This window comes from Neoarius graeffei, chromosome 5, assembly GCF_027579695.1.
Source record: "Neoarius graeffei isolate fNeoGra1 chromosome 5, fNeoGra1.pri, whole genome shotgun sequence".
Lineage (NCBI taxonomy): Eukaryota > Metazoa > Chordata > Actinopteri > Siluriformes > Ariidae > Neoarius > Neoarius graeffei.
Window position 1 is genome coordinate 42,034,249 of NC_083573.1, and position 11,593 is coordinate 42,045,841.

The 11,593-nt window shown below is 43.8% G+C and overlaps 1 protein-coding gene across 1 annotated transcript in view; it reads right to left on the reverse strand.

The window, feature by feature from the left end:
* Nucleotides 1-11,593, reverse strand: part of mrpl13 (mitochondrial ribosomal protein L13) — a 77,284-nt gene that overhangs the window by 27,371 nt on the left and 38,320 nt on the right. The window contains exons 5-6 of the mRNA XM_060920527.1: nt 9,762-9,848; nt 9,326-9,447 (exon numbers count right to left, since the gene is read on the reverse strand). Coding sequence (XP_060776510.1) covers nt 9,326-9,447; nt 9,762-9,848 — 209 coding nt within the window. The remainder of the gene's footprint in view (nt 1-9,325; nt 9,448-9,761; nt 9,849-11,593) is intronic.

Below are 11,593 nucleotides of genomic sequence, written 5' to 3' on the forward strand. Positions count from 1 at the left end.
TCTCCAGATTCTCAAAATCTTTTAATGATATTATGGACCATAAATGATTAGGGCTGTAACGATATGCGTATCGAAATCACGATACGCAGAGCCACGATCCGTATCGCGATACAAGAAGGCAGAATCGCGGTACACCCTTTCAAACTTCTCCTCAGCCCAAAAACAGAGGCGCTTCCAAACTTCAATTTATGAATAATTTACTTTTTATTTAAATTACATTTTAAACTTACTTAAATTACTTTTATTTTTTTTATATCTATTAGTAAGTCGTTTTTTCGCCGACCTGAGACAATCTTCTGCGAGTCACGCAACGTCCACACTCGCCACTGGCAGAGCATTCATTTCTTTTAAGCGGTTGCCATTCTGGTTGCGACGCGGGGAGTGAATCTGTAAACAAGCAGCTCATTGGCTGGCTAGGTGTGCTACAAGCCAATCACAATCACTTGACCGGAAAGGCATGCAGTGTTGCCAGATTGGGCAGGTTTAGGTGCTTTTTGGCTGGTTTTGAACATATTTTGGGGTGGAAAACGTTAGCAATATCTGGCAACACTGAAGGCATGTCTGCTTGGGCGGAAGCCTTCTGCGGCAGTTACATTTTGACACGCGAGCAATGTTTCACCATAAAAATTCCGTAATTTCCATCTGTTTTCCGCGATCACAGAAAATCATTGGCCCTATGAGAGTGAGACAGTGAGAGAGCCATCCCCCCAAAAAAATCTTAACGGATTTACACGATTTGGAAAAATGACTTTTTCAGAACCGAAAAAAACAGAGCTTCCGGCTCAACAGTATTATTTTGAGAAATAAAACAATCTTTGGATATACACTTGTTCATTTTTGCATACATATTACTCATTCTCTGCAGTGGTCTGAATTATTTGTTATTAAATAGTTAATGTAAGTAAGTAAATGTTAATAAGTCAAATTTACTACTTTAAAAAAACATTAAAAAAAAAATCGTGGGCGTATCGAATCGTGGGTCAAAAATCGCGATACGAATCGAATCGTGAGTTGGGTGTATCGTTACAGCCCTATAGATGATGTGATCCCCAAATTCTTTGCAGTTTTACATTGAGGAACGTTATTCTTAAAAATTGTTGCACTGTTTGCCCACACAGTCTTTCACAGAGCGGTGACTCTCTCCCTATCTTTACTTCTGAGAGACTCCGCCTCTCTGGGATGCTATTTTTTATTTTATTTTTTAAAGCATTACACAACTTCTCCAGTCTTCTGTTGCCCCGGTCTCAACTTTTTGGAAACATATAATTGGCACCAAATTCAAAAAGGACATCTCTATTTAAAAAAAAAAAAAATCTCAGTTTCAGCATTTGATATGTTGCATTTGTACTATTTTCAGTGAAATGCAGGGTTTCTATGATTTGCAAATCATAGCATTCTCTTTTTATTTACGTTTTACATAGTGTACCAAGTTTTTTGGAGCTTGGGTTGTATAATCAAAGCCTGATCCACAACTTTGCTCCAGACTTGTTTCGATAACTCCTTGGGCTTCATGATGCTGTTAATTAAGTAACTGCTGATGGCAACTGGTTGCACCTCTCCTGCATCACTATTTTGGGTTGTATTGTATCATGGCATACAACTTGATTTCTGTTCCAGGCTGTCACAATACAAAATGTAGAAAAGTTCACCAGGGAAGATATTTATGCAATACACTGTTTTATAGACATTTAGGAATAATACAAAAATGCCTGAAAATAATATTGCTCTTTAAGGTCCAGTAGTTATAACAGGCAGCGAGGGATGCAGTGAATCGTGAGAACTTCTTGAAGGACACACAAATGAAAAGATGCAGAGGCAAGAGAGTTTGTGAGCCATTAATCAGCTTTCCTGCAGCTGCGGGAGAAGAATACACAACTCTTTTCCATTACAGACCACATGCTGAGTGGGGGGAAACTGGTACTGGTCTGCTGAACTGGGTACCATTTTTTTTTTTTTTTTAAAAGACATGCTTGGATAAAGGGAGGTTTAATTGATAGATGTGAGAACCTCTCATTGTATAAACATTCACTGCCTACTTTGTTAAGACACATGCATGTTTATGCATTTACATAAAATCAGCCAAATCAGGTGGCAAAAGTGCAATGGCAAAAATAAATAAAATAAAATTAATTAAATAATTGCATACATACAGGTCAAGAGCTTCAGTTAATGTTCACATCAAACATCAGAACGGGAAAAATTGCGATCTCAAAGTGTGACTTTCACTGTGGTATGGGTGTTGGTTTGAGCCAGATGGACTGGTTTGAGTGTTTCAGGCCAAGTTTACATTAGACCGTATCTGTCTCGTTTTCTTCGCGGATGCACTGTCCGTTTACATTAAAACGCCTGGAAACGCCGGGAAACGGGAATCCGCCAGGGTCCACGTATTCAATCCAGATCGTGTCTGGTCCGGTGCTGTGTAAACACTGAGAATACGCGGATACGCTGTGCTGAGCGTCGTCATTGGACAACGTCACTGTGACATCCACCTTCCTGATTCGCTGGCGTTGGTCATGTGACGCGACTGCTGAAAACCGGCGCGGACTTCCACCTTGTATCACCTTTCATTAAAGAGTATAAAAGTATGAAAATACTGCAAATACTGATGCAAATACTGCCCATTGTGTAGTTATGATTGTCTTTAGGCTTGCCATCCTTCCACTTGCAAGTGGTAAGTGACACGCATGCCTGATATGCGCTGGGATCTCACACACAGCGGCTCAGTCCCGAATCACTGCTCGTGCACTTCACTCGCGCGCTCTGTGAGCTGCGCAGGGCCGGAGTGTGCACCCTCCAGAGGGCACTCGCTGTTCAGGGCGGAGTGATTTGGAGCGCAGGATGCCTGCGGAGCCGAGCGTATCCGTGTATTGGCGTTGCTGTGTGCGCGCGAATCGTGTATTGGCGTTGCTGTGTGCACACTAATCGTTTTAAAAACGTTAATCTGATGATCCGCTGATACGGTCTAATGTAAACCCCACCTCAGAAACTGCTGGGGTTTTCACACAAACAGTTTCTAGGAGTTTACACTGAGAGAATGGTGCAAAAAAAAAAAAAAAAACAGTGAGTGAGAGACAGTTCTGTGGGTGGAAATGCTTTGTTGATAAGAGAGGTCAAAAGAAAATGGACAGATTGGTTTGAGCTGCTGGGAAGGATATAGTAACTCTTATAATCACTCTTTACAACCATGGTGAGCAGAAAAGCATCTCAGCATGTGCAAAACATCGAAACCTGAGATGGATGGACTACAACCACAGAAGACCACATTGGGTTCCAATCTTGTCAGCCAAGAACAGGAATCTGAGGCCATCATGTGCACAGGCTCACCCAAACTAGACAACTGAAGATTAGGAAAATAAAAAAAATCACCTGAACTTTATACACAGTCTTGAACTGCCCAGTTTGGGGGAGTCCATACCCACGATAGCCTCAGATTCCTGTTTTTGGCTGACAGGAGTGGAACCGGATGTTGTAGCCTATCCACCATAAGGTTTGATGTGTTGTGCATTCGGAGATGCTTTTCTGCTCACCATGGGTGTAAAGAGTGATTACTTGAGCTACTAGACTTCCCGTCAACTGAAACCAGTCCAGTCATTCTTCTCTGATCACTCTCATCAAGGTTTTTCAGCCTGCAGAGCCTCTGCATACAGGATGTGGGGGTTTTTTTGGCCCCCATTCTGTGCAAACTCCAGAAACTGTTGTGTGTGAAAATCCCAGGAGATCAGCAGTTTCCGAAAAACTCAAACCAGTCCATCTGGCACCAACACCCATAATACGGCTAATCACATTTTTCCACATTCTGATGTTTGATGTGAAGTTGAACTGAAGCTCTTGACCTGCATCTGTATGATTTTATGCACTGCTGTCGCGTGACTGACTAATTGGGTAACTACAGGAAAATTAAAAAAAAAAAAAAAAAATGAAGAAAATTATGAAGCAGCAAATTAAAAAAAGTTAGTTTGAACAATATTTAATGATATTTTATCGTCATTAGTTCTTGAAAGGGAAATCACTTTTGCTTTCCCACTGCTCACGAGCACATCCATATCAGCTATAATAGTTTCAGTTTATGAAACCAAAATGTGATAATGGAGCAAAACAATCCTAACAATCCAATAAATAGACATCACAGTGGTCAGCACTGTTGCCTCATAGCAAGAAGGTTCTGGGTTCAAACCTTGCGGTCGACTGGGGCCTTTCTGTGTGGAGTTTGCATGTTCTCCCTGTGCCTGCGTTGGTTTCCTCCCATAATCCAAAGTCCATGTGGGTACTCTAAATCAGTGTTTCTCAACCACTGGGCCGCTGCCCATTAGTGGGTCACGAAGTGCCATCTAGTGGGCTACGAATTCCCCCCCAAGTTGAAGCTAATTTTTAGTTGGGTACAATTGCTGGGTTGCATCTGACGTCACATCCGCATCATTAGATATGCAAGACATGAAGTGGTGGTCACCGGAGCTCACTGTTCACAAAGCATTGCCATCAATGGGGCTCCTTGCTAGTTGTTAAAATGCCCTGCTTGAATTGAACAAACCGTGAAACTGATAAAAGTTTCTTTCGGGTTAACCTTTCACGGTGAGGGAAGAGAGCAGAGTCAAAGAACACTCGAGTTTGCAGTGATCACTTCATGAAAGGTTTGTAAATTCCTCCGATTTACTTCGGTTGGATTCACAAATCACTTTTCTCACCATTTTCAGTTATTTCGTGATGTTTTGAAGTTCAGGAGATGCTTCAGTCCTCAGATGTGTTTTTGTTTACTGTTTGATCGTGGTTACCATATTGTAAACGAACATGTATATAATACATGTACAGTGGTGCTTGAAAGTTTGTGAACCCTTTAGAATTTTCTATATTTCTGCATAAATATGACCTAAAACATAATCAGATTTTCACACAAGTCCTAAAAGTAGATAAAGAGAACCCAGTTAAACAAATGAGACAAAAATATTATACTTGGTCATTTATTTATTGAGGAAAATGATCCAATATTACATATCTGTGAGTGGCAAAAGTATGTGAACCTCTAGGATTAGCAGTTAATTTGAAGGTGAAATTAGAGTCAGGTGTTTTCAATCAATGGGATGACAATCAGGTGTGAGTGGGCACCCTGTTTTATTTAAAGAACAGGGATCTATCAAAGTCTGATCTTCACAACACATGTTTGTGGAAGTGTATCATGGCACGAACAAAGGAGATTTCTGAGGACCTCAGAAAAAGTGTTGTTGATGCTCATCAGGCTGAAAAAGGTTACAGAACCATCTCTAAAGAGTTTGGACTCCACCAATCCACAGTCAGACAGATTGTGTACAAATGGAGGAAATTCAAGACCATTGTTACCCTCCCCAGGAGTGGTCGACCAACAAAGATCACTCCAAGAGCAAGGCATGTAATAGTTGGCGAGGTCACAAAAGAACCCCAGGGTAACTTCTAAGCAACTGAAGGCCTCTCTCACATTGGCTAATGTTAATGTTCATGAGTCCACCATCAGGACAACAGTGGTGTGCATGGCAGGTTTGCAAGGAGAAAGCCACTGCTCTCCAAAAAGAACATTGCTGCTCGTCTGCAGTTTGCTGAAGATCACGTGGACAAGCTAGAAGGCTATTGGAAAAATGTTTTGTGGACAAATGAAACCAAAATAGAACTTTTTGTTTTAAATGAGAAGCGTTGTGCTTGGAGAAAGGAAAACACTGCATTCCAGCATAAGAACTTTATCCCATCTGTGAAACATGGTGGTGGTAGTATCATGGTTTGGGCCCGTTTTGCTGCATCTAGGCCAGGACGGCTTGCCATCATTGATGGAACAATGAATTCTGAATTATACCAGCGAATTCTAAAGGAAAATGTCAGGACATCTGTCTATGAACTGAATCTCAAGAGAAGGTGGGTCATGCAGCAAGAGAATGACACAAGTCGTTCTACCAAAGAGTGGTTAAAGAAGAATAAAAAGTTAATGTTTTGGAATGGTCAAGTCAAAGTCCTGACCTTAATCCAATCGAAATGTTGTGGAAGGACCTGAAGCGAGCAGTTCATGTGAGGAAACCCACCAACATCCCAGAGATGAAGCTGTTCTGTATGGAGGAATGGGCTAAAATTCCTCCAAGCCGGTGTGCAGGACTGATCAGCAGTTACCGGAAACGTTTAGTTGCAATTATTGCTGCACGGGGGGGGGGGGGGGGGGGGGGTCCACACCAGATACTGAAAGCAAAGGTTCACATACTTTTGCCACTCACAGATGTGTAATATTGGATCATTTTCCTCAATAAATAAATGACCAAGTATAATAGTTTTGTCTCATTTGTTTAACTGGGTTCTCTTTATCTACTTTTAGGACTTGTGTGAAAATCTGATGATGTTTTAGGTCATATTTATGCAGAAATATAGAAAATTCTAAAGGGTTCACAAACTTTCAAGCACCACTGTAATACCCAGGTCTTTAAAGAGGTTTCTGTGGATCTTTTATGAATGATTTACCTGGAAGAGAAGAGCATGGAGAATTGAGAAATAAACCACAGCTGCTCGATTATGTCCAATACTAAAACTTATAGCGTCCTGTTTTGCAACCATCGCAAAGATGTGTACAAAAAGCCCAGAAATGCCACTTACCCAGGCAAAAACAATCCAGGATTTATCTTGGATAAATCAGATCTTTAACCCAGCCACATATAAAAAGTTGTACTCCTCCATGCTCTTCCAGGATTTCATCTGTGTCCCCGTGTAGAACGATGTCTGCAGCACCAGGTAGTTTGAGATGTCGGGGAACTCAACGGATGGATCATTTTCCAACTCGTAGGAAAAATCCTTCTTTGTTAGCGTGTAAGGATCTAATCCCATTGAGTGGTTTCTATATCCACTTCTTTTGAGTGCATTTCTTGGTGTCAATAACTCGCTTGTTTGCTGAACACAAACATGGCAATAAGTTCTTGTGTTAATGGTCCAGACTCCACTTTTGGATCATTAATCCCTTCTGACTGAGGCTACATCCACACAACGGCAACGAGATTTTTTTTTAAAAATATCGCGTCCACATGGGCAACGGATCAGTAAAATATCAGGTACATATGGGAACGGAACGCTTGCTGAAAACGATGCAATACACATGCCACACCTCTACGTGCGCTGTAAGACGGTCCCATCGGAGACACCAGAACAATAGAAGTAGTAGACGCATGCGCATAAACCCCTTCTTCTGTAGCATCAGCCACATAAAGTTTTGATTATTAATCAGTAGCGTAAAACGAAAGACGCAGAAAGAGGAATGAACGGGGTAGATGGAAGCCGGTACGCCAGCATTCTGATATCCTCCAGAATTCTTTAATGGTCCGGAATAAATTGAATGCTACACGTTGATGGATTACTTTGTTCTTCTACGCCCTTTTTGAGGAATGTATTGTCAGACTTAAACCAACATCTGAAGAGGTGAGATCGCTCCTTTTTTTTCCCTATTTTTTTTGTTTTTGGAAAGCGCACGGGCGGTGCGCGGTTTGGTACTGCTTCCGCAGTGTTTGGACTAAAGACTGTCCTAAGGGCTATTCTCTCACTCTCTCTCTCTCTCTCTCTCACTTTGCACCATTACACAATAAATATTCACAGTGAAAATATTTTGTAAGCGCGTTTCATGAACCAAGTTATAGGATTTGTTGACAACTCGCATCGAGTTCGTTACACTTCTACCCGGCGTGAAGCACTGACAGTCATGTAGTTGTGACGTCATCGTAAACAAATCCGTTCTACTCATCCAGACGACTTCGCAACGGGGCCGTTGCCAGATTTTTTCACTCTGGAACCCGTTCTCAAAAGATTTCGTTTTGGGGCACCCAAAACGCCGGTGCCGTGTGGACGCCAGGCCGAAATGATAAACAATTTTATCAGATTCACCTGAATCCGTTGCCGTGTGGACAGGGCCTGAGAATGCTGTGCATGCATGGTTTGGCTTCTGGCACATCCATACAGTTTTAAATACAAAACCTACAATTAAAGGGAGTTTGTTTTTATTGTATTTATTTAATTCCTGGGCTCCCATCTGTAACAGAGAGTGATGTTGCATCCCATTAACACACGTTACAATAGATTATTAGATTCTAATAGAATAGACGAGCCAAAATAATCGGGGATCTTTTTTAATGGGCCCCGACTTGTTAAAAGTACGAATAGGTGGGCATTAAAGTAGAAAAAGGTTGAGAACCCCCGCTCTAAATTACTCATAAGTGTGAATGGTTGTGTCTCGGTGTTAGCCGTGCTCTACCCCGCCTCTCGCCTGATGTGTCAGTTGGGATTAGCTCCAGCTTCCTCCATGACCCTGGTGGATAAATGGTATAGATGATGGATGGCTAAGGTTTTAATTTAACTCCTCCTCATAAGGAAAATGTTCCAATTAAAAAGTTTTTCTTCCCACAGTCCAAAGACATGTGGATTAGGTCACCCGGCTACGCTTAACTGCCCATAGGTGTGAACGAGTGTGTGAATGGTTGTTTGTCTCTGTGATCGATGTTTGTACCCCAGGGTGTACCCTACCTCTCGCCTGGAGTCAGGTGGGATTGGCGCCAGCTTCCTCGCACAACCCTGATGGATGAGCAGTATAGAAAATGGATGGATCTCTCATACATTTTCATTTCAGACTTGTTCTGGTCTGGTCATGACTGACACTCATTTCACTATGGCACTGCTGCGGGTATTTCCAAACTGCAAACTGTCCGTTTAGGGATGTTGAAATCCTTCCATCCTTCATGTCCTTTTATATTATTTCACCCGATTTGGAAGTTAATCCTCTCTTTGCCTTGATGCTCATAATGGAAATAAAAATGGAAGATTCTGGCTGCACCTATTGAGCCTGTTCATGACACCTTGTGGATTCGACTGGCAGACAAAATGAATCTGCTGTAATTTTACTCAAAATATTTTCTGGCCGGAGACTTTAGGACTAGAACTGATTTATAACCTTAAATATAAGTATCAACCAATCATGACAAACTGGCATGTCTATATTATTTTGTTAAGCAGCTGTGACCTCGTGAATACACTCCTGTCCTCCACTGATGACCTCAGAGCAAGCGTGTGACTCACCGCTCATAAATCTACGAGGAAGCGTGCCGTGCGGAGAGCTGAGGAACAATCAGCCTGGCTTTAGAGACTTTAGATTATTCAGAACTGAAACTTTTATTATTCTCCGATTGCCTCCCCCCCTTTTCCTGAAGGCCTCAGCACCTGAGCACCTTGGCCCTGTCCTAAATCTCAGCACACACTACGTCCAGCACATGTCATGGCGGCAAAAAAAAAAAAAAAAGGAGAACAAATAAAAGAATGATAAATATATAAAGAAAGAGAGGCGACTCACGGGGTCCAGAGTTGGGGAAAGGCGTCGCGCTCTGCTTGTGTGTACTCGCTGAGTTTGCGTGGAATGGCCCGGGGCTGTGGCAGCTCTTCAGTCAGGTTCCTCAAGATGTCATCAGGGAGAACCTGAAAATGGGACACACCCCCCCAGAAAAGTGTGCTTTTCAAAAGGAAAACTTCATTTGAACAAGGACTACAGATGAAAAAGAACTGGCAGCTGAAACAGTCCTTGTGAAAGAAGCTAATCCTAAACAAATCAATCAGTCAGTCAGACTAAACCTGGGTTTATTAGGATTCATTACTAACGAATCTTCATTAGTGTTTTTCAATGACTGCAGCCCACACTGCCCAAACGTAAACATCTCGATTTTTTGTTTTGTGACTTGACAAGCTCTGAATGACTGACCAAATCAATAAATAAAATAAAAACCTGTGCTCACATCATCCGTGAACAGATGCAGCCGTTGCATCATGGTTCTCCGCTTGAGGTTTTTCGGGAGCATCCCATACACAGCTAGCTTTATGATCTGGTGAGAGAGAGGGGGGGCAGATAGATAAAGAGGCAGACAGACAGAGAGAGACACAGAGAGAGACAGAGAGAGGGGCAGAGGGAGCGAGGGCAGATAGAGAGAGGGCAGATAGAGAGAGAGAGAGAGAGAGAGAGAGAGAGAGAGAAGCAGAGGGGCAGAGAGAGAGGGCAGTTAGAGAGAGAGAGAGAGAGAGAGAGAGAGAGAGAGAGAGAGAGAGGGCAGTTAGACAGAGAGAGAGAGGGGCAGAGGGAGCGAGGGCAGATAGAGAGAGGGCAGTTAGAGAGAGAGAGAGAGGGAGGCAGAGGGGCAGAGAGAGAGGGCAGTTAGAGAGAGAGGGGCAGAGGTAGAGGGGCAGAGGGAGCGAGGGCAGATAGAGAGAGAGAGAGGGAGGCAGAGGGGCAGAGACAGAGGGCAGTTAGAGGGGGGGCAGTTAGAGAGAGAGAGAGAGAGAGAGAGAGAGAGAGAGAGAGGGGGGCAGAGGGAGCGAGGGCAGATAGAGAGAGGGCAGTTATAGAGAGAGAGGGGGGGCAGTTAGAGAGAGAGGGCAGTTGGGGGCAGGGGCAGTTAGAGCGAGAGAGGGCAGTTAGAGCGAGAGAGGGCAGTTAGAGCGAGAGAGAGGGGGCAGTTAGAGAGAGAGGGCAGTTAGAGAGAGGGGGCAGTTAGAGAGAGAGGGCAGTTAGAGAGAGAGGGCAGTTAGAGAGAGGGGGCAGTTAGAGAGAGAGAGAGGGCAGTTAGAGAGAGAGAGAGAGAGAGAGAGAGAGGGCAGTTGGAGAGAGAGGGCAGTTAGAGAGAGAGAGAGAGAGAGAGAGAGAGAGAGGGCAGTTAGAGAGAGAGAGAGAGAGAGAGAGAGAGAGAGAGAGAGAGAGAGAGAGAGGGCAGTTAGAGAGAGAGAGAGGGCAGTTGGAGAGAGAGGGCAGTTAGAGAGAGAGAGAGAGAGAGAGAGAGAGAGAGAGAGAGGGCAGTTGGAGAGAGAGGGCAGTTAGAGAGAGAGAGAGAGAGAGAGAGAGAGAGAGAGGGCAGTTAGAGAGAGAGAGAGGGCAGTTGGAGAGAGAGGGCAGTTAGAGAGAGAGAGAGAGAGAGAGAGAGAGAGAGAGAGGGCAGTTGGAGAGAGAGGGCAGTTAGAGAGAGAGAGAGAGAGAGAGAGAGAGAGAGAGCAGTTGGAGAGAGAGGGCAGTTAGAGAGAGAGAGAGAGAGAGAGGGCAGTTGGAGAGAGAGAGAGAGAGAGAGAGAGAGAGAGAGAGGGCAGTTGGAGAGAGAGGGCAGTTAGAGAGAGAGACAGACAGACAGACAGAGGGGGCAGATAGAGAGAGCGAGTGAGAGGGGGCAGAAAGAGAGACAGAGAGAGAGAGAGAGAGAGAGAGAGAGAGAGAGAGAGAGAGAGAGAGGAAAAGGTCAATGTTTAAAAACAGTGCAGCAGGATGTAAGACTGGCCAACACACTCATCTTTCTCTCCAGGGAGACTCGAGAGCCATCTCCACCCTCTCTGCCGTCACTCACAGTTGTGGAGAGAGAGAGAGAGAGAGAGAGAGAGAGAGTAATAGATCTGTACTCTAAAGGGCCTGCATGAAAAGTTCTTGGCTACTGGCATTAAACAGGAAGGGGGGGGTTGGTGTTAAAGCCCGACTTGTTTATGTCTCTAATAACGGCCGGGTCGTAAGCGAGTCCGGCCCCCGCATGCACACACAGTGAACCTGCTCGAGTTTTACAGAGAGCCCTAATTCAGCATTCACTTCCTTTTCAGC